General features: G+C 36.6%; 1 protein-coding gene across 1 annotated transcript in view; it reads right to left on the bottom strand.

The window, feature by feature from the left end:
• Window positions 1-10,185: 10,185 nt before the first annotated feature.
• LOC127619842 (POU domain, class 2, transcription factor 2-like) overlaps window positions 10,186-23,419 on the bottom strand; it is a 59,566-nt gene continuing 46,332 nt past the window's right edge. Inside the window, exons 5-16 of the mRNA XM_052092858.1 lie at window positions 23,005-23,118; window positions 21,413-21,652; window positions 19,671-19,787; window positions 19,342-19,446; window positions 17,322-17,522; window positions 16,830-16,971; window positions 16,591-16,739; window positions 14,202-14,393; window positions 13,496-13,544; window positions 13,241-13,388; window positions 12,104-12,177; window positions 10,186-10,493 (exon numbers count right to left, since the gene is read on the bottom strand). Of these exons, the coding sequence (XP_051948818.1) occupies window positions 10,186-10,493; window positions 12,104-12,177; window positions 13,241-13,388; window positions 13,496-13,544; window positions 14,202-14,393; window positions 16,591-16,739; window positions 16,830-16,971; window positions 17,322-17,522; window positions 19,342-19,446; window positions 19,671-19,787; window positions 21,413-21,652; window positions 23,005-23,118 (1,839 nt within the window). The remainder of the gene's footprint in view (window positions 10,494-12,103; window positions 12,178-13,240; window positions 13,389-13,495; window positions 13,545-14,201; window positions 14,394-16,590; window positions 16,740-16,829; window positions 16,972-17,321; window positions 17,523-19,341; window positions 19,447-19,670; window positions 19,788-21,412; window positions 21,653-23,004; window positions 23,119-23,419) is intronic.

Below are 23,419 nucleotides of genomic sequence, written 5' to 3' on the forward strand. Positions count from 1 at the left end.
TGCTGCCATGAGGACATAATGCCATAAGCCCTAAAACGACGTAAAAAATGACGACTTAAACTTTACAGCTCTAACAATCCATTTCCAAAATTAGCCACTTTTACTTCCATTGTTCCTCATTGTAACCACAATTTAGGAAAAGGAAAATAGGAAAATTTAGGGAAATTATTTTCTGTGGTAATCAACAACATTATGCCACAAATGTTGTCGATTGAGCTTAACACGAATATTCCTTTAAGGTGTTTCATTAAGTTCTGGTGAATGCACTTGGAATAATACTGTACTATGTGTAGACTATTGCATTGGGATTATACCGCTTAAAATTCACCAGGGGTTGTACATTTCAATCTGGAAACACGCATTGTGTCCATGTCTTTTAAGTCTTGTATCTGGTCTTTAGAAATACACATCCTACACATCTGTGAATGACCTTGTTTGTTGAAGTTGTTGGCTTTTTGTTTTAATGCAGAGGACATGGCTGAGATAATTTTTGAGAGTTTTCTTGCTTTTGTGTGGTGAGGCAGGCACTGAATAGAGAGAGAATGAGCATGCTCAACATTATACGATCAAAGAGGGATTTTGAATGCCTGCCATTCCTCACTCTGAGCTCATGATATTAATTTAGCCTTATAATTGTTTAATCAATGACAGGAGTTTTAGCAATACAGAACTAAAATGCATTACCATTTACCAGTACTTCATGCACTCAAAAAATATTTTTGCCAATTTTTAAGATTTACGCATTTAAATAAAAAAATAAAAAAGAATTCCAGCAAATTGAAAGGTATAATTTTTTACTAAATTAATTTAGCTTAAAATATGTAGGGTTTTTACATTTTATTTTGTTAAAGTCTACTCAATTCAATTGGATGGAATTTTGTTATGAAATTGAAATGTGTAAATCTTAAAATATTTTTTTAAGAATGAAGTGTTAGCACTTTGTTCATTTAGTGTGTCTGTTGCAGGTTTCCATCCAATGTATTAAAATTTTCTGAAGTAAAATTAAAGTGGTGCTTGCCCATGCAACACTTGCTGTCAAGATGATACCATAGCAAGTGCCAGTAGTACCTATAACAATTAAGTCCCTCAAGCCTATGTTAAAAGGCATGCAGTCAAAAATTAACCCTAGATATTAGATGTCAAAAGTCGGATAATATGTGAAGTACAATGTAATAAATTAGATCTTTATACTTCAAAGCACGTGGAAAAAGAAGCTTTCCTGTCAATGTGATGAGAACCAATTTGCAGTTGTTCCACAGTTTCAGTCACAGCTAACATTCAAATATGTATTCAAAATAACACACCCATCACGTCGGGTTGTCACAAACTGGGAAATTACCAGTCAAGAGGATATTTACATGAATTCACACCGCAGACACTTGATCTAGTAAAATCCGTTGCGTGGTACAGGTCATCATTTGAATTCAGATAGAGATGGGAGTCCACCTAGTGGTTTATGTTGGTATCGCAGATCTCTGCAAGTACTAACCGTTTTGTCATTCAAAATACAATTAGGCGGGAAAAAAGCCAGAGGGAATCTTGAAGCTCTGTTGTTTCCTCACGGTGGACTATCGGATGAAAATACTTTCATGTATTTCCATGGAGAGGTCTTGGGATAATTTTCGAGAATAACGTAGAAATACTGGTATTTTACCAGCTACATCCAAATGTTTTTGCATTCAGTGTCTTCTAATTTTTTAAATAATTAATTTGTATTTTTCTGTGAAGTGAGGAACATTTATCAATTCCTGTTAAGGGAACTGGTGAAACTGTCACAGCACAGCAACTTAAATACTGGACTGTGGCCATTTGTCCCTCTCTTCTTTTCTCCTCATAACTGATGTACCCTGACACACACTTAAGCATCTTCAGGTAAGTTTTGGCATTTTAAAATCCTAATACTGATATATTCAGTATTATTTGTGAATATACAGCAAAATAATTATTAAAGCAGTCTGTTTTGAAGGAATAAAATCTAATATTTCTTGATACCTTAATAGAAGTTTTAGACAAAGATAATATGTGTGTAGTGTTGTTCAGGTGATATGAAAATATTTGAAATATGCACTTCAAATCTCAGAAATAATGTTAGATATGTTACTACTACTACTATTAATAATTATATATATATATATGAAAACATATTTTTTATGTTTTTTTACTGGAAAAACATAAAGAATATATTATCAAGAATATGATTTTGCCCTAATATCAAAGGTCTTACTAGAAAAAACAAAATTATGATCCAACGGGAATGAAATATTATTTTTTTTATGAAATAATATGATCGTGTCTGGTAACATGTGCATGTGAAATGGCTAGAAATAGCATTTTAGCTTAGCATAAAGCTGACAGTTTACACAAGTTTTATTTCTATTTCTTCTGCTCCAAACTTACTTCAATCGTACTTCTCTGTCTGCTCTTATGAATGTAACACATCATAAGAAAATGTTTCACTGCTGTACAAATGCACTTTGGATCGTATCATTTATATAAAAATGTTTTCCATGTGAAACGACTAAATATTAAATGAAACAAATGACAATAAAAATGCAAAGCAATCTCTTCAGTAATCAAAATACTATTTAGAATGTAACAGTAGTCTAATTTAATTATTTAAATGGTAACTTTTGTGGAATACAGTTACTTATATTTTGTATTTTAAATACATATTCCTTTTACATGTATTCCGTTACTCCCAGCCCTGTATCTCTCTCTCTCTCTCTCTCTAAATTATATATATATATATATATATATATATATATATATATATATATATATATATATATATATATATATGTATATATACACATACATACACACAATGTTGCATGAATGGGGAAAAAAATTTGATCTCAGTGATGTGGACCGTGGCATGATTGTTGGTGCCAGATGGGCTGGTTTGAGTATTTCTGTAACTGCTGATCTCCTGGGATTTTCACACACAACATTCTCTAGAATTTACTCAGAATGGTGCCAAAAACAAAAAACACAGAGCTGCAGTTCTGTGGATGGAAATGCCTTGTGCAATATTTTTTTTTTCTGACAGTTTGTGAATGAAAAAGATATTGCCCATGGGTGCGTTTTTTCTTATATGACTACCAACATTAATAGACATTTCATGTGTTATGTTTAACATTATCTTAAAGGAGCAATATGTAACATTGACATAAAGTGTTAAAAATGTGTTCTGCAGTCCCAATTCAAAATATTGGAGAGAGTTGTCTCCAATGCCTCTTCCTCCCCATACTCAAGGCTCATGCGGGTTGCCAGGTTGAGGACACGCAACAGGAACAAGCAAACTGACAATGGCAAGCGACAAGCATTACACTGTAATTTGATCAGCTAATGTATACGTTTGCAGTGTTTTTATTGTTTGCAAATTATAAACCAGCTCATGCAGATTTTTTTATAACTCTGTCAATGTTAGCTAGATATATTGCGGTCTTCCATGGTTTCAGTGTCCTGTGTTCACCTACTAAGTTCTGGCAACCCGTAGTGTCAAAATACTATTGGGAAATGGGCAATAGGCGGGATCACACAGGCCAAAACACAAACGGCCCAAACTGGCAGTAGCATTGTTTTTGGAGAAGCCAGTATTTCAACATAGCATGTTTCCTAAATCTCTGATAACATATTATGATAATTTATTGCTTTAGTACTCCTTTAAATCAAAACTAAATTGATTGTAAATATGCTCACATAATGTGTTAGACAGTTCTTACCACTTCCAATGTTACTAACTACATCTTCACACCTCTGTATTGTTTAACATGCTATTTGTATTTAAAATAAAAAGATTGTGATTTTTTTTTGTGTGGTTCTTTTCTATCAGCCATATATGGGTCACATAAGAGCCATCGGGCCTTAACAGAACGCAGCCAAACAATAACTACATCTATGGCCCATGTATAGACCACACAAGCTTTTACTGATGAAGTTCTGGCAATGTTTTGGTTCTGTTCTGGCTAAAAAGATTTTTAACAGATTTAGTCATTCACTTTCTGAGCAGAGCCATATTTCAGCTGGATATTTGGGCCAAAGCTGTGTCAAAGTAAATATGCTGACTGTGTTAAAATGTAAAAACAGTCAGTACTATAAAGGGCCATTGTATCTAAACTGCCTGGCCAAAAAAAAAAAACAAGTTGCCTTTTGGATTTAAATAAGCAGATACTCAAGAGCCTAGAATTGGATCATTATTGCAGTGATTAAGATGTTTCAGCTGGCAACAATTCTTTTAACCTTAACTGATGCAGTGTGTAGCTTATCATTTCTTAAACAACCATGACGGAAGACATATGACGTAGACGGTCATGGAAAAGATGTTACTGCGTTTCAAATTATTGGCCTGCATCAAGCAAAGAAACAACTAAGGGGATTGCTAAAATCACTAGAACTGGGTTAAAAAATGTCCAATGCATTATTAAATCCTGGAAGGATAATGGTGAACCATCAGCGTTGTGGACGAAATGCGGTCGCAATCTTGAATGACTGTGATCAGAGATCACTAAAACGTTGAAGTCACATCGTAAAAAAAAGACAGTAGAACTCACGGCTATGTTTAATTGTGAAAGTAAGAGCATTTCCACATGCACAATATGACAATAACTTACAGTATTGGGACTAAACATCTGTGGGGCCACAAGAAAGCCACTTGTTAAAAAAACTACTTCAGTTTGCTAGGGAGCATAAAGATTGGACTGTGGAGCAATGGAAAAAGGTAATTTGGGCTGATGAGTCCAGATTTACCCTACTCTCAAGCGATGGACACATCAGGGTAAGAAGGGAAGCGCATGAAATAATGTTCCTGTCATGCATAATGACCACTGTACATGCCTCAAGCCTCTGGAGGCAGTGTTATGATCTGGTGTTGCTTCAATTTGTCAGTCTAGGCTCAGCAACGTTATGCGGCAAGACTACTTGAATGTACTGAATGACCAGGTTATCCCATTAATGGATTTTTTTCTTCCCTGACAGCACTAGCATATTCAAGGATGACAATGCCAAGATTTGTAGGGCTCAAATTGTGAAAGAGTGGTTCAGGGAGTGTGAGGAATCATTTTCACACATGAATTGGCCACCAGAGAGTCCTGACCTTAAACCCATTGAAAGTTTTGGAATGTGCTGGAGAAGACTTTATGGAGTGGTTCGACTCTCCCGTCATCAATACAAGATCTCGGCCAAAAATGAATGCAGCTCTGGATGGAAATAAATGTTATGTTGTTGCATAAGGTTGTCGAAACAATGCTACAACCAATGCACGCCGTAATCAAATCTAAAGGTGGTCCATTGAAATATTAGAGTATGCAATTTTTTTTTTTTGGCTAGGCAGTGTAATGCCAACGCTATACTATGGTACTGCAATTGTCAGCTAGTTTGTGCTGCATCAAAGGTAAAAGGGTAGAAGGTAAATGCACGGTTAGGGATTTCAAACCTTACAAATATTTGTCATGTGTTCAGAAGTGACAGCATAATGAAGTCACACAGTCAAAGGTGTAAAGACTTTGCTGTTTAGATGTTAGAAAGTGGTGCTTGAGCAGCTTTTCAAAAGACATCATAGCCAGCTTTTAAGAGAATGATTATTTCTGACTCAGGCTTGAGTAGTGATCAGCTTGTTAGTGTTATAAAATGAAAGTTTTTGAGAAAGCCAAATGACTCCACAGGACCTGGATTTCCATTGCGTAATTGATGTGACATAAAAGTTTTATTTCTTAGCTAACCATCTCAGAGCTAGTAACTTGAGTTAGTTACATGTCATTTAGAAGGAATACTTAATTTACACTTGCAAATAAATATATAAAGGACTGAATGTATGTTTCTCCAATCCCTCACTTCACTTACTAATCCTCAATGTTTTATTCCATCTGCTTTCTATCAGGAATGTTCAGGAATGTCTGCCTTTCCCAAATAAGGTTAAATAAATAAATAAATAAAAACCAGACAGGGACACATTTTTGGTCTAAAGTTGCACTTTAATCCTAACACTTATCCTGCCTGTTTGGCACCCTCCCTTCTTTCCCCACCCCGGTCCCACCCATAAAACAGGCACACAGAGAGCGATGAGTAACAGACAGTTCAACAGTTCTTAACAAAATCCAGATTAAAATCCAGCATGGTTTACAAATTCCATGGAGAGCTTCTGAGGTAAGAGCGAGACACACGCAGACAGAGAGGAAAAAGGATCTTCGCAAAAGCAGAGATACAGAGTCAAAATTGATCATCGCCATGTAATTAGTATCAGCAACAACATGAAAATAAAAAAAAGAGTAGCGAGTATGTTTTCCGAAAACAAAACTAAAGTAAACGCATCTGCATGTTTCCTGACAACATGTTTAAGTAATGCTGGAACTTCTTTGGTTTCAACTCTTGAGGTTTTAGCATTTAAATATTCATTTGCTGACCTAATTATTTACCTTTGGATGTAAGCTGTATTGGTTGGAGAAAAGAAAAACGGAAGGAAAACAATGAGACAACTGATATGATGCATTCAATATTCATTTAAACCCACTATGTTTTATGTCAACATAATTTGACCTAACTGAAGATCTAATTTGAATACTGTAGTTAATATAGAAAATTCTGCTGATAAAATATCTTGCAGTGAATATCTAAGATAATGGTCGGGTTACCTCAATTTGCATGTTTACAAAAATGTCCATGCATTTTGACTGTCTAATTTGTGAGAGGTCCAACAGTAGAGGTTTAACTTTGGTATCATTCAGGGCCTTCTACAGCAGAGCCAACCACACACACAAACACACAAATATATATACAAAAAGGAATAATCACATGAGCAACCTACACATCTAAAACCATTAAAAAGAATGTAACAAAAAAAAAAAAACATAAAATGCCATTTTAGTTAACCATTTTCCAAAACTGATCATGAATTCCAGACTATAGAGCTAGTGGGCCAGATATCTGAACTGGACTGAGAATCTTCTGGGGATGTCTGTGAACCCTTATACTCATGCAAAAGATGCTCAAAGACCCTCTCTCAAAGACCATCTCCTCTGCTCCTTTTTCAAATTCTTAAAGCTTTTTTCCCATTTATTTGACCTTTCTAATCAAACATGAGGTATATGCAGAAGCGTATCTCTCTATTTTTCCCTCATCCAACATATTTAAATAAAGACCAAAAACAAAACAAGAAAAAAAAAAAGAGTTGGAGCAACAGTGTGGACATCAAGTTTAACATTAGCCCATGACTATATATTACATTGACTTCATTGAGAACCAGTAAGAGAATTCGTTTTTAACATCTTTTTGATTCTCTCTGTAGTCAAAGGTTGTGCACAATTTGATACCGTTAGAAATCTTGCACCCATTTAGTAACTAGATTTGGTTTCAAAACATCTGGGAATACAAAGAACTTATCTTTTGTCTAAACATCGACAATGGCATAATTTTTTCTCAAGCTAACCCACATTCCCCCAGTTTGGTATTACGAAGATTAAAAAAGATTGAATCGATAAATTAAAACATTATAAATACATAAATAAGCCAATAAATAAGATGAAGAGTCGTTAAAATATAAATCATCGATACACCCTCCCCTCACACAATAAATACAAATTTTTGAGGGGAAAAAATTCAAAGAGAGACAGTTTAAAGCTTTTGGTCTAAAATCAAGTCATCATCATTATCAACATTTCATAAGGACTATTTTTATCACAGCCTTTTTTTTTTTTTTTACATTAGCAATAGTAAGCATTGAACATAGATTTTTTTTCCTACAAAATCTATCAAAGCACTAACAGGTACATTCCCTCTAGAAGTGTAACGTCAACTGGCTTTTCAGTTGGTTTTAAACCCCAAACCCACCCCAAGCCCCCCTCCACTACATTTTTAATTGGTGTTTATTCATCCGTGTTTTCTCTATGTGTCTAAGATCACATAGTCAAAAACCGTTTTGTTAACACATGGAAGGTAAGTTGGCTTACTGGTCATTTTTCGGTTTGGTTTCCATGCTGGAGATGAGCTTCCATGTTCACACTCATTCACACATGTCTTCTTAAGTAACATTCTCACACAGTTCTCTCCTTGTTAGCTATCTCTTCTCAAAGAGACCTAGCACCAATACAGCAGTCTTCTCTACACTTTGTGCATTGGTTAGGTTGCTATTTGGTTTTCTTGTGAGTCGAAAAATGTTTTCGCTTTGGGTATTTTTTCACTTTTGGCTTATTGTTTCACAACATTCACAATCGGAGCAAAACTTGGAAGCTACATTTTCACAGTATTGTTTCCAACTGCCTGATGAGGGAAACTCCCCAACACAATACATTTAAAATGATGCAAAAACACACAAAATATGAAAATAGGCAATACATTACCCCGTTACCCCAAAAAATACAAAGCAAAGAGACAAGGTCATACAGCAGAAACAGACAGACCAAGAGAAAAAGCAATAAAACAAAAAATATATATTTATATATTCTGAAGTTCAGTTCGATGAGGTTAATAGATATTCTCCTGTACAGGAAGGAGAGTGAAAGCATCGACTTAACGGAAAGGAGGGAGGAGGTGAAGGAATGGTCTCCCAGTCAAAGCCACATTTTGCCTTTTCACATACAATAATATCAGTCTGTGATCGACTAGTTTCTAAAAACATCCTCCTTGTCCACCTCCTGTATGTCCACTCCAAGTATTTGGTTTCATTTTTTTCCCCATTCCATTGAGCAAAGTTTAGTTGTCCATTGGTTTTGGTTTGGTTTCATTTTTGGTTTAATCCGTGTGTTGGAAAAATAAAAAAGTGACAACGATGACATCACATGTCCCAATTTAAAGGCTCCCCTCTGCATCATGGTTGTAGAATTTCCCCTGCACATTCCTCCGATCCTCTTCGGTCGCTGCTCCTCTGGCCTGTCATCGGTTTTGCTCATCTTTCCTCCATTTGATCCTTCTGGTTTTTTCCGAGGCACAGGAGAGGGGTCCAAAGAGGATGGAAGGCAAGGGTTTGGGGCTTAGGGCGATTTTTCTTTTACATTTACATTTTAATTTCTTTGTCTTCTTGTGTATGTTGGTTTGCTTTTTTGACACGTCTGAGGTCTCGTCATCTGAGCACTTTTTAGCTGACACAATATGTCAGACAAATGCTTTGGTATCCAAGAAAGTGACTCAAAGTTTGAGGCATGGATGAGTTTCAAATGGATGGACAAATTAATTGATAAATCATGGAAATGGAAAAATTAGGGAAGTATATCACAGTAGTTTTAGTGTACATGTGTTTATGCATGTTGAACAATCAGGCAATACTGTTAAGATGCAGATATGAAAGTGGAGTTTTGTTTTTTTCAAAACTCCCTCCAAATTCTTCAATTGTTGTGGTAGTGATCTAAACAGTTTTGACCCAATTCTTTTTTGGAATATTATGAAATAATGGAATGAGAAAGAATGAGTACATCTAACTAGCTAAATAGCAGAGGTAGATGGAGAAAGACATTTACAAATAGTTTTAAGGAATTATTTTTTTTTTTTTACAAAACTTATAGGTCATCATAAAGATGGAAATGAATGTGAAGAAAATAATAAAATGAGCAAGTTTTTGGTGTTGTGTAGAGTTAATCTGATCCTGGACAAGTCAGGTTTAAAAGTCTTAGGTAAAGCTTTTCTCTCCGATTTTTGGTTTTGGTATTTTGGTTTTTGGCGATTTTGGCATTTTTGTCATATTTTTTTTTTGTCTTTGTGAATCTCTCCATTCTTCTTCCATGTATTTATTTTTTGGTTTCTCTTTCTACCATCCAGTGACACTTGTCAGATGTCCTTCCTTTGTTCCATTCTTTGCCACCCGTTTTCTTTTTTTCCACCATAAAGTTTTATTTTTGGCTCTCAACCCTGCCCTCAATTTCATCTCTTAAATGTAAGTTTGTCTTTTTCCATTCAGAAAGGAATAAATGTACATTCTCACCTCTCCATGTTTATACATAATTTTTTTTTGGTTTAAACAGTCCCCATTCTCCTGATCTCTCCTAATCCTTATTCTCTCCTGCTCATTTCTCCCTCTATCTGTCTGTATTTTTGGCATTAAAAGATTTAATGAGAGAGAGAGAGAGTGAGAGTGAGAGAGAGAGCAAAAAAGAGACATGGAGTGAGAGAGAGATGGCTTTGGTTGAAAAGGCGAATTTAGTTTTTCTTGTTTCTTCCGCCCCTCTGACTCCCCTCAAGTGCAGCAGGTTGTTGTTGGTGTCACTCAGCCATAGCTCCACCCAGAGGGGGTGGTGAGGCTTCACCTAATGAGCAGAAGGAGGTGGGACTTGAGCAGGAGGAGACGGAGCATGAGTCTTGTCTCACACCACTCGCACCAGGAGGCGGAGAAGCCCTGGGGGTGCCGACCAGTCCCATTCCTGCACCTGTTGCCAGGGCCAGTAAAGTGGGATGGTTTAAAAAGAGGGATTGGCGAAGTTCAGCTCCTGGACCTCCAGCTCCACCCAGGAACATTTGGCCACTGCCTTCAAGAGCAGAAATGGACATCTGGCCACCACTGGCAGCCAGGGCTGTGAAACAGATGAGAAAAGAAATGGAAAAAGAAGGATAGAAGAAAGCATATTAGTACATAATGCATTTGCGCTTTGAAAAACCTTAGTTCACCCAAAAATGAAAATTCTCTCATCATTTACTCATCTTCATGCCATCTCAAACTCGTATGACTTTCTTTATTTTGTGGAACACATGCAAAAAAAAATAAGTTTTAAGGATGTCTGATGTGTTTGTATCCAGACAATGTAAGTCACTAAGATCCAAAGGCAGCATAATGGTAATCCATACGACTCGTATAGTTTAATCCATGTCTTCTGAAGCAATTCGATTGCTTTAGGTGAGAAAAAGACCAAAATTGAAGTCCTTATTCACTATAAATCTTGACATCCCCAGTCTCCTTGGCACATTCATGAGAGAAGCTTATTATACTTCCTCGCACTTGACATGTCTTGTCTGTTCCTCACCCAAATCGATTGTATTGCTTCAGAAGACGGATTACACCACACAAGTCTTATGGATTAATTTTATGCTGCATTTATGTCCTTTTTGGAGCTTGAACGTTTTGGAGCCCATTGACTTGCATTGTACGGATATAAACACATCATATATCCTTAAAAAATCTGTTTGTGTTCATCAGAAGAAAAAGTCACGAGTTTGAGACGACATAAGAGTGAGCAGATGATGTGAGAATAATAATTTTGGAGTGAACTCTTCCTATATATTCCTTATACTATAAGTCTGAGTGATGAGGATGAAAATGAGCACTCAAGTCAACACGAAACAGCAGTCACAACTCATTTTACTTCCATAGTGTGAAGTATTTCACAAGCGAAACACAGTATTCGATGAAAAAACAATATATAGTGGGCCTTGATTTTATCCATTCAGTTAATTGGATCGTGCAAACCTGGGTACTGGCACCCACTTTGAAGTAGACTTTTTGACTGCTACTTGGAGGCTAAAGGTCAAGTTACCCCTTGAGAGCAGTATTTCACCTAATCACGTTTCAAAATCTGTCTTTATTTTCTATTATTGCCATAACCTTAACAGGCATTCAATTTAAAAGTTATAATGTGCAATGAAGAATCATGCACAATAAGACCAGGAACATGTATTGGAAAGAATATAAGACCAATTTTGACTTCATAATGACTTAAACAAATGGAAGAATGTAGAAATAACAGAAGCTTTGAAATGAGACAAAAAAATTATTAACAAAAACAATTATTCACACACAAGAATGCGCACACACACACACACGTAGGTAAGTAGTGGGGATGCAGATGTGATGTGATGAACATGCGGTGAACATATTTCATTCCTTTGGTCTGCTTCAATAATGTCACTTACATCTCCTAAAAATAGTGGAACACTGTTTGATAATGGAATGATGGATAGGTTTGATTGGTAATAATTATAGCTCTCCAACTCCACCCCCTTATTAAATATGATAAATATACACTATTAAATCACACCTTCATACTTCCATCTTTCAGTATGTTCTTCTCTTCATGTAGAATTCTCTTGTTCCCTTAACTTGGTATATATATTTATTTTTAAGCATATCTTATTTTGCCTCCATCTTTCTCTCTACCCCTTATTTTCTTGTCCTTTCTCTATGACAAACCTTGCATTGTGGCCAGAGGGTTACTGCCAAGGAAGGCCTGGTTCAATCCTGTGCTTACACCCATCATTGTGTTCCTGCAATGTGTTTGGTGTCATTTACACATGCCCACGAACACGCACCATTCATACAAGCGGAGAGAAACAAGCATTTTAGTGACATTTCAAGAGAAACCTTATCCTTATCGTGGAGAGTGTTTTGTTTTTCACATGCTGGAAAGAATTACATCAAGATAGACAAAGAGAGAAAACTAAAGAGCAAGAAATTCAGCATGCTCGATCACACTAAAATAGGCAAGTGGGAACACAAGAGAATAGTGTAGAAGTATGATGAGAATACAGTTAAGCTGTAATTATTTCAGTACAGAATTAATATATAATAAATAACATTTATAGATAATTGATTGAAATTACATCAACAAATAACAAGTTTTCTATAATTGGTGGGTTATTAATTAAACAAAGCTCTGACTAATTCCAGCTTATCCAAATTCTCTCATCATTTACTCACCCTCATGCCATACCAGATGTGTATGACTTTCTAACTTCTGCAGATCAGAAATGAAGATTTTTAGATGAATATTTCAGCTCTGTAAGTCCATACAATGCAAGAGAATGGGTACCAAAATCTGGAAGCTCCAAAAAGTACATAAAGGCAGCATAAAAGTAATCCATTAGACTCCAGTGTTTACATTTACTGTATATTTTCAGAAGCAATATGACAGGTGTGGGTGAGAAACAGATCAATATTTAAGTCATTTTTTTTACTATAAATTCTCCTCCCTGCCCAGTAGGTGGTGATATACGCAAATAATGCGAATCACCAAAAACAAAAGAAGAAGAATGTGTAAGTGATAGAAATATTGATCTGTATCTCAACCACACTTATCATATCACTTTGAAAGACATTGATTTAACCACTGAAGTCGTATGGATTACTTTTATTCCTCCTTTATTGTCCTTATGGAGCTTCAAAATATTGCAACCATTCACTTGCATTGTATGGACGTACAGAGCTGAGATATTCTTCTAAACATCTTTGTTTGTGTTCAGCAGAATGAAAATCAATCAAAGCTGGGATGTAGGCTAGGCTATACTTATATACTTATATATGAACATTTGAATGTGGACAAATTCTTACCCTGTGTTCAAGCCAGTGTGGCTAAGATTGGGTGGGGTGGGGCTCACTGTGCTGAGAGGAGGTGGGGTCGCAGAGGAAGGGGCGGAGCTCATTGCTGCATGTCCACTGAGGTTAAGGGGGCAGGCCACAGAAGGTGTGGGACTGACGGCTACATACGTAGAGAGAATTAGTAGCTGTCCTTGTAACCACTAATGTAAAAAGTCTAACCTAGTACAACATATACACTCCATCTATGCTATCTTAGAGAAATCCTACCTGTTGTGCTGAGACTGGTGACTGCTTGGGCCAGTGACTGACTGGACATCTAATGGAAAAAAAAAAGACAACATTGTTAAGATCTAACCTCCTTTATTGGTTATGCATACAAGGGGTTCACAATTAATCGAAAAAATAATTGTGATTAAAATGATATTCACCCCAATTCAATTATCATGAAAAGTGCCAATTAAGGCACTCTATTCTACACCCGTTATGTACAAATTGTCTATTTACAACGTATTTTTGCAGCAGTCTGTTGCTCGCTTCATGTATAATTTAATATACATTTTAATAACAGTTCTGTTTATTATGCTATTAAACTGCAATAATGTAATTTACACACACAGTTATAAGATGGATTTGGATGTTTTGTATACATAAGGACAATGACATGCAGATGCTAACATGCACTCTAGTTTTTAAATGCATGATTGTAGTCAAGCTCAAGTAAGTTTAAACTGGATAGAAACAAACAAACAAAATCAGGAAGACGATTTCCACTGAATGCTTTTTTAGGCTTAACAACTGAAGGTCCGGTCTACTCTTTCATTGAACATGATCATGACCAGACATGCCTTCTCTAAACCGCATCTTGCACCCATTCACACCATGCTCATTCCAAACATGATTTCAAAGCCAATCATTAACTTCAATGGCTTTGGGCTAAATCAACAGTCAAAAAATGTGAGTGGGTAAGCCGTACCATGTGCGGGCTATAGCATGGGGGTTTGTGCATCTGTACAGGGGCTTGAGTGGGCAGGGGAGGGGTGGCACTAGATGGGTTTATACGTTTCTCTTTCTGCCGTCGGTTGCAGAACCAGACGCGGATGACCTCTTTCTCCATGTTGAGCTGCTCGGCCATCAGCAGGATTTCTTCAGAGGTAGGCTTCTGGTTCTGCAGAGGGTGAGAGGGTGTTATTATCTATAACAAAACCTGAATAAAAAAGACCTGAAAACTAAATTAAAAAATGTTTGTTAACCAAAATAATATATATAAAAAAAACTAAACAGACAAACATTTTCATGACTCCAAAACTAATTAAAATAAAATACAAAATGACCACAAATTGATTTTAGAATTTTAGATACATGTACACAGTTTATCATAAAATTACAACCTTTACAACTGTAAAATGCCACTAGATGGCAGTGAAAACTAAATTAAAAGGATACATTGAAAATAAAACAGAGATAAAGACTACAAATTCAAAACTATAATAACCCTGTGAGATGAGTTGCATGAGACATGCCAGACATGTGCACTCAAGTTTCAGCCCAAAACTCTTTCATGTTCATGCTTGATTGATTGATTCAAGCGTCTAAAATGCACACTTTATCACACTACAACAGTGCTAGGCATGCAAAAATGCAGATGAGCAATTTTTTTTTTTTAACATTACCATTCAAAAATGAACGCAAATACAGATTTATTTATTTGTTATTTTTGAGAGCATGCACACAAAACATTTCCTTTAAACAATTTTTGTTCAAGGACTTTTTAGGACATGTTTCCCACCAGTAGTCCCCAGTATGGCTCAAGTACCTTACATTCAAACTGTTCATTATTTAACATTATTAAACTATTTTTGAACTGGATATTTTTTATAAAAATGTACTTGTTAATAATTCACTGTAGTAATTATTCAAAAAATTCACACTATCAACTGCAATGCAAACTGACCTGTTCCTATTCAATTTATTCATCTGGATAAGGGACATATTATTGATTTGTCAGTGAACTAAAATATCTGAATTACTTCCTTAAACAATGGAATGAGGCTTTTAATTATGACTTCTCCACAAGAAGTAAAACAGTATAAGACGCCTCTAGTGCTTTAAGTGACATATTGGCTTTGACATGACTTTGATCAGTCTAACCAACATTTTTGTGTGCATCATAAAAACTAGAGTGTCTACGGTAGGTTGTGACCACATGTGAAGCCGTATGAAACAAAGTGATCTTGGAGCGGGCAAAGTTTGAGCTTTTGTTTTTTGTAAGTTTGAATTTGTACTGTTAGTGCGGGTGGTGGCAGCTGGACGTTTATCATCCATTAGCTATTTTCTCTTGCTTGCTATCATATCAAAACCAAAATCTATTGCTACATTAACTGTGTTGCTTTAGAGTGAAGATTTGGTTAGAAACAACTGTTTTAGGAATTTCAGAAAACTGTTTTGCTAAAGTAAACTGGCCTATGATACTACACTCAGCTACACTGAGCACTTTATTAGGAACACCTACTTATTCATGCGATTATCTAATCAGCCAATCGTGTGGCAGCACTGTAATGTATAAAGTCATGCAGGTACGGGTCAGAAGCTTCAGTTAATATTCACATCAACCATCAGAATGGGGAAAAATTGTGATCTCAGTGATTTCAACCATGGAATGATTGTTGGTGCCAGACGGGCTGGTTTGAGTATTTCTGTTACTGCTGATCTCCTGGGATTTTAACAAACAACCATATCTAGAATTTACTCAGAATGGTGCCAAAAACAAAAAAGCATCCAGTTAGTGGCAGTTCTGTTGACGGAAATGCCTTGTTGATGAGAAAGGTCAACAGAGAATTGCCAGACTGGTTCAAGCTGACAAAAAGGCTATGTTAACTCAGATAACCACTCTGTACAATTGTAGTGAGCAGAATAATATCTCAGAATGAACAACATGTCGAACCTTGAGGCGGATGGGCTACAAAAGCAAAAGACCATGTCGGGCACTTTAGTAGGACCATAGTGTTTTTAATAAAGTGGTCAGTGAGTGTATATATTTAAGCATGTATATAATATGTTCACAGTAATAGTAATTAGTAATAGTTCTACAGTCGTGACAGAGGTATGTGCATTTAATATGGTGACATAAAATTGTTATACTGTGTATTGCAATCATTTAGTTTGTTGGCAGACCTCTGCTTCTCCAGAGAGCAAAAAAAATGCCATCAGCAAAAACAAAACTACTGGTAATATAATTTTATCATGAGACAGCAACAAAAAAAAGGTCATTCCTGCTGTGTGGAATAACGAACGATTAATTTGAGTGAAATACAATTTCTGTAAAAGGAAATTAAAATCTTAGTAGTATGGCGTGTGCATCTAACCATGATAAAGTTGCGCTCCAGGGCAATGCGGACGTTGGTCTCAATGCTGGTGCGTTTCTTCCGGCGGCGTCCGGGCAACCCTTCAAAGCCCAGCAGAGGTGAGGACAGTGAACTGGGGCTCGGCAGCATGTTGTCTATTGCCATGGTTTCTGTACAATAAACACACACAACATTGATAATAAAGAATGCCAATGTGACATGCCAATAGGAAATAAGCATGCACAGTCACAAACACTCACCTGCATCACTCAGCCATTTCTCCAGCAAGGGTTTCAGCTTGCACATGTTCTTGAAGCTGAGGTTGAGAGCCTCGAAGCGTGAGATGGTGGTCTGGCTGAAGTCATTGCCGTATAGTTTACCCATCGCCATTCCAACATCCCCCTACATGAAGACATAGAGCATAGTTAGCATTCACTTGTTTTATTCATTTCTTCAGATCAGCTCAAATGCATGTGATCTCATATAAGTAATATTTTTGTGAAATGTGATATTAATGATACATTTTTATTATATTTGGAATATTAGTATCAAATCAATGTATGAATTTGAAACTTCCTCCGAATTGTAGTCATTTCCGACATTACAACATTGTGCTTGGATCTTGAGGACTGTATCTCCAAAATGATTAATGCAAATAAAGTTCATTTTAGTTGTGTCAGAACTTTAAAAGTGTCAGACTTTAAAAAGGTGTTTTCAAAAAGTGACAAAAAATATCAGACATTAGCACACACCTGTGTGAAACCCAGTTTAATTCTTCTTTGTTTGAAGGTTCGTGCAAATTGTTCGAGCTCCTCTAAATCACTGGGCTCCTCTGCATGTGGGGTCACGGAGGAAATGGAGCTCATGGGCGGGGCTGAGGAGGGGGCGGAGCTCACGGTGCTCTCCACACTCTTCTCCCTCTGTAATGACCACAGCCTGTCATCAGGATGATGCTACAGCACAAATTGGGAAAACAGACTACTTTCTCAAACACTTGCGTAGTTTGAGAACATTTCATACATATTCCAGAAAGAATTCTTGATAATCATTGTTTCTAAGGCTCATTTGTCATTTTTCCCTTAGTCTAACAACATTTTCCAACCAGGTGCGACGTGACAAGTTTCCACTGTTTTTTAGGTCCTCTCTGAAAGAAAAAAAAATGCTGTGCAGAGCGACACATTCACAGCCAATCAAGATACATGTTATGTTTAACCTACGTTCATCTATGTGAATTTTGGACCAAAGGGATTTTAGTGTGGGTAGCACTGCTCAATGCACCTCAACAGAAATAGACACCAAGCGACTTACAAAAAGTTCTGTTGCCTGTTGCTTGTCATGATCATAACTGGATTAGGACAAAAACTCTTAAATTAAAACTTAGATTAAAATGAAAAGGTCCATTTTATTGCTTGCCGCCTAGTTAGGGCACATGTCATTCTTTCTACCCTTGTCTTTTAGTTCCCTTGTTACAGTTGACACATGACTAGTGTAAATTTGATGCATTTGGCAGCAATATATTTTTTTCACTTCACTCAGGCCTGGCTCCAGCTCTGTGATGTGAAGTGGGCTGTAGGACTCACTAGGTGAGCCAGACAGTTGGGGAGTTGGATGCCAGAGTGGGCCAGCCTCTATATAGGGTGGACCAGGCCCACCCAGGGACCCTTGTGGAGCCAGGCCTGACTTCACTGGACTTTTCAAATTTGCAGAGGGCGCCAACGGGTATGTCTTATGAGACCAACTTTGACTGTTCCTCCTTAAGGCCCCAATATACATCCTACGATATCAAAGAACGAATGGTGTGATGTAATTTAGAGCAAAATCTGGCCAAAAAGAAGGTGTTTTTGCGTTCGTTTTTGTGGTTTGTAACAGCTCAACTAGGCAAACTTTTAGGAAATGTTCTTACAGCCGGCTTAACACATTTCTGCCATTGGTCCATGTCATCAGAAGGTGTGACCTGAAGCTCCACCTAAATTGAGGCCAACAGCTAATTTTGTTTTCTTTGTTATGTCAGTCGAGTTCAATCAGCATGAACACACTGACATGCAGATTTATTAGCGAGCTGGTGCAAATTTACCCTACATCTGTACTATCGTTTGCTTAGAGATATTTTCCAAGACCATGAAATGCAACTTTTTTTTTATTTTTAAGGGTTTAAGGGTTTAAATTTACTCAAATACTCTCAAGAGCCTATTCACTCATGTGCTATCTGCAGAGAAAGCATTCATACATCTGCCTAAAATAAGATATACCTATCATCATTCTTTTGTCTGTATTCTGCCCATTGACACTCTTTTATACACCAATCTTTGCTGTAGTATCAGTGTCATCATAAATTACAAAAATAGAGTGTAATCGGTGCTTATAGCGCTACAAATAGCGTGTTTGTGCATTAGCATAATTTAAACAGAATGTAAACAAGACAAATCAAACATTTTCTACTGCATATAAACAATATAGTACTTTAAATCATCATCAACTTCTTTTACTGACCTCGTGTCATTCTACTCATAGAATGAGGCTTACATTGATAACTCATTTTAATGTCACATTAGTTAAGGTTTTACTGAGTGTCCTCATATTTAAATGTACTTATAAACGCCTCCCACAGCGGTGTGAAGGATGTCTGAATGTTTGCAAACAGTATACCATTGCTCGGCTGTTTCGAACTTCTTTTTACCTCTGAACAAATAACAAAGAACTTCTCCAGAAGTGTATCGGGGCCTTTAGTGTAGAATTGTTCTAAGCCTAGGCTACAAAGGCCCTTGTGCTTACCTGTGCTTGGAGCCCCAGTCTAGGAGGGGTGGTCAGGAGACTCCCTGGGCTTTGCTGAGGTAGTGAAATCAAATTTTGTGCCGAAAGCAAACCTGAGAGAGAGTAAATGGCCATTATAAACTAAAGCATCACAAAATCATTGATCAAGTAATTTAATATAATCAGGAAAAAATATATATAAGACATCACTTCGTCATTGTATCAACAGTTACTTGAAATTATAATAATGCTTGTGATGAAACACATAACAGGGTGAGCATTCAACATGTTACAGCCACGATTACCATTGACCCCATAACAATCTTAATACATTGTGTGAATGGGTGTATCATACCTTGCTGGCCATGCTGAGTCTGGGCTTGGGGCAGCAGGAACTGAGCAGGAGACTGTAGATGATGACCTGGCATCAGTACCAACTGCTGTAGCTGCAAAAATTGCTGAATGTCCTTCAGAGAGAGAAAGAGAGACTTATGAGGATGAAAAGAGAAAAGACAAGGGGGGACAGAAGAAAAAGTACAGCCATGTTACATGACAAAGTTTGAAAGCAAATCATTTCGAGTAAAACACTATTTGCATTGTCCGTTAATTTGAGGTGTTTTTTATATATATATATTTCAAGTCTTATGTCACTGTGACAAAATGAAAACAAACTGTTTACTTAACCAGACCTTCAGGGAACAAAAGACAATGGTAGCATATTTTAATAATGTTAGACTTCCATTGTAGGTATATTACTGTAAATGTGTTTTATTATTTATTTCTGATGTAATCGTCAGCCATGCAAAACCTAGAGTGGAAAAACTTCAGGTGGCAACCGCATAATAATAAAAGACACTAAAGTTGATAATAGGATTGCAATAATTTCCCCCCAAAATGCATTTAAGTATGTAGGCTGTTTCTGGTTGCCAAGCTATGTTGCAAATTGCCACTATACAATGTGTGGTTACAGATTTATAGAGCAAAACAGTGCCAGCCCACTTTTCAGCATCTTGGTTCTGGAAGTATTTTTCCCATTCTTTAATTCCATAGGGATTTCATAAACATCCTTCATAAGTTCTAAGACATGAACCAAACCAACAAGCTCTGTGGCGAATCACAACATTACAATCGTTGATTTGAAGCATAAAAGCATTTAGAAATCATACAAACAGACAAAAGTTCAAGACTGTGTACTTAACGTCTTCAATAAGGGAATGAACGAAGCATTGTGAATGAAATAATCGAATGAAAAAGTATGGAAAAATGGTAAACTATTGATTTCAATTTGTTGATAATAATTATAGAAACAATATGTTTAAGGTGTGTTGTAAAATATTCAGATATATACATATATATATATATATATATAGAAGTGTTGTTTAGGGGGATTGCATAATGGAAGTCTCCAGTCACTGCAGAGCTAAATGTTATTTTATTTTGTATTTTTTTTCTCCCCTTTTCTTCCCAATCTGGAATACCCAATTCCCAATGCACTCTAAGTCCTCGTGGTGGCGTAGTGACTCAATCCGGGTGGCGGAGGACGAATCACAGTTGCCGCCGCATCTGAGACGTCAATCCGCGCATCTTATCACGTGACTTGTTGAGCGCATTACCACGGAGACCTAGGGCGTGTGGAGGCCCACACTATTCTCCGGTATCCCTCACAACTCACAACGTGCCCCACCGAGAGGGAGAACTACATTATAGCGACCACGAGGAGGTTACCCCAACATGACTCTACACACCCTAGCAACCGTGCCAATTGGTTGCTTAGGAAGCCTGACTGGAGTCACTCAGCACGCCCTGGATTCGAACTTGCAACTCCAGATGTGGTAGTAAGCATCTTTACTTGCTGACCCCCCATTATTTATTTTAATTAAGTTGAAATAATGCTGACTGATGACTTCAACAAAAGTATATACCATAGATTTAAAACATCTGTTTATAAGATATTGTAAATGATTCCCCTATGTAAAAAATTAATAGGATTTTTACTTCCAAGCTTATCCAATCAAAATTTCGAGGCAGAACTATCCATTTTATAAACTGTATTTCATTGTATTTTAAAACTAAAACCACACTGCAGAAGTACCTGGGCAGTGAGCTGGATAGGCTGTGATAGGGCAAGCGGAGGTGGGGTTTGCTCAGGTTTGGCATGATTCTGGGCTTGTGCTGCTGCCTGATTAGCCTGCTGCTGTTGATGCTGCTGATTGGCTGCCGCAGCTGCATGGGCGGCATGCGCTGCATTGGACTGTTGCACTGCTGCAGCTAATAGTTGCGCCTGAGCTTGCTGCAGCAACAGCTGCTGCTGTGCAGGAAGGAGAGCTGCCAGCTAAAGAGAGGAAGGAAAGAAGTGAGGGATGTAGAGAGAAGGTGGAGAAAAGAACATTGTCACCAAGCAGCAGAGCGAGAATTCAAAGCTAATTTAGCTTGAGCAACTTTTAAGCAAGCAAAACCCATTGATAGTATCCATAGCATTAATACATTACAAAGGTTATACATTAACCAAAAGCATGCAGCATGGTTATTAGGGGCAGAGAGCGAAAAATAAAGAGAAAAAAAGCAAGAGAGATCCTTGATATATCCATATGCCATTTGTTTACAAAAATAAATGCATTCAGCTGTATTATTGTTGCAAAAAATAAAAGTTTGTTTCAGAATTCTACTTTTAGACCAATGTGTTCATGAAACCACATGTTCATGATTGAACCGCAAAGGGGAGCGTGAGATAGAAAAGATCGAAATACCAAATAATGTGTAACATTAAAACATTTGAAATATTATTAGTCATTAAATGTATTATTCTGTTTATGTTTTGAAAAGTTAGAACATGACTTTTCAGGGGGTACTTCATGTAAATAACTTTCAGGGTCATAAGGGTTCAGCTGAGAAAACTTTTGGGAACCCAAACATAACTTCGCCATCTGAGAGGACTGTTTAAACAAAAGAAAGCCCCATTTAAATCTTTTGCAGCAAGTTTGTGTAGCAATTTGACAAGTGCACTAATTTCACCATTGTAGCTTCAAAGAAGTAAATACATTTATGCATTTGGCAGACGCTTTTATCCAAAGCGACTTACAGTGCACTTGTTACAATTTCCCCCGGAGCAACCTGGAGTTAAGTGCCTTGCTCAAGGACACAATGGTGGTGGCTGTGGGGATCAAACCAGCAACCTTCTGATTACCAGTTATGTGCTTTAGCCCACTAGGCCACCACCACTCCAGATCCATAAAGTTGTATTCGTCAACATTAGTTAACGAAATTTGTTAACATGAATTAATACTTCAATGATTAATACTTTTACAGCACTCATTAATCTTGTTTAATGTTATTGTAACATACAAATACACTATTAAAACTATACGTTCTGTATGTTAATTTTAGTTAATGCATTATGAACTAACATAATGAACAATTGTATTTTCATAAATTATATAAAAATATATCATTCATTGTTAGTTCATGATAAATACTACATTTACTAATGTACTTTAAAATAAACCTTAGAGGAAAGTGTTACTGTTAATGCCGTTAATGACGTTTTGTTTGACTGCTACTTAGTTAAATGAGGTTTAAAAATCAGTCTTTAACCGTCCCCATCAAAGATTTAAAAAAGGTTTTAGTATGTTGGTCGTTTTGCATTCCTGTTTTTTCATGAACTTGTCTTTGTGTGTAAGCACATACCCCAGCAAGCTGACTGCCTGCCAGCATAAGTTGTGTGTGTGATAGAGGAGGCTGAGCTGGAGGAGGTGGAGGGGCATGAACACTGGCCATCTCAGCGGCTTCCTCTGCTTTCACCTACAAAGCACACAAATAAATATATTAACTCAAATATACAACAATAATAACAAAAACACTAATCTCTTATATATATTATATATAAATCTAATATATATATATATATATATATATATATATATATATATATATATATATATATATATATATATATAAAGAGATTAGTGTTTTTGTATATATTAAATATACATTTAAATATATGTTATATCAGTTATTTATGTAGCATAAACACTAATAATGTAACACATCGATCCTTTGCACATGTACACGCACATACTGTATCCAGTCACAAACACCAACA

This window comes from Xyrauchen texanus, chromosome 26 (assembly GCF_025860055.1).
Source record: "Xyrauchen texanus isolate HMW12.3.18 chromosome 26, RBS_HiC_50CHRs, whole genome shotgun sequence".
Classification (NCBI taxonomy): Eukaryota; Metazoa; Chordata; class Actinopteri; order Cypriniformes; family Catostomidae; genus Xyrauchen; species Xyrauchen texanus.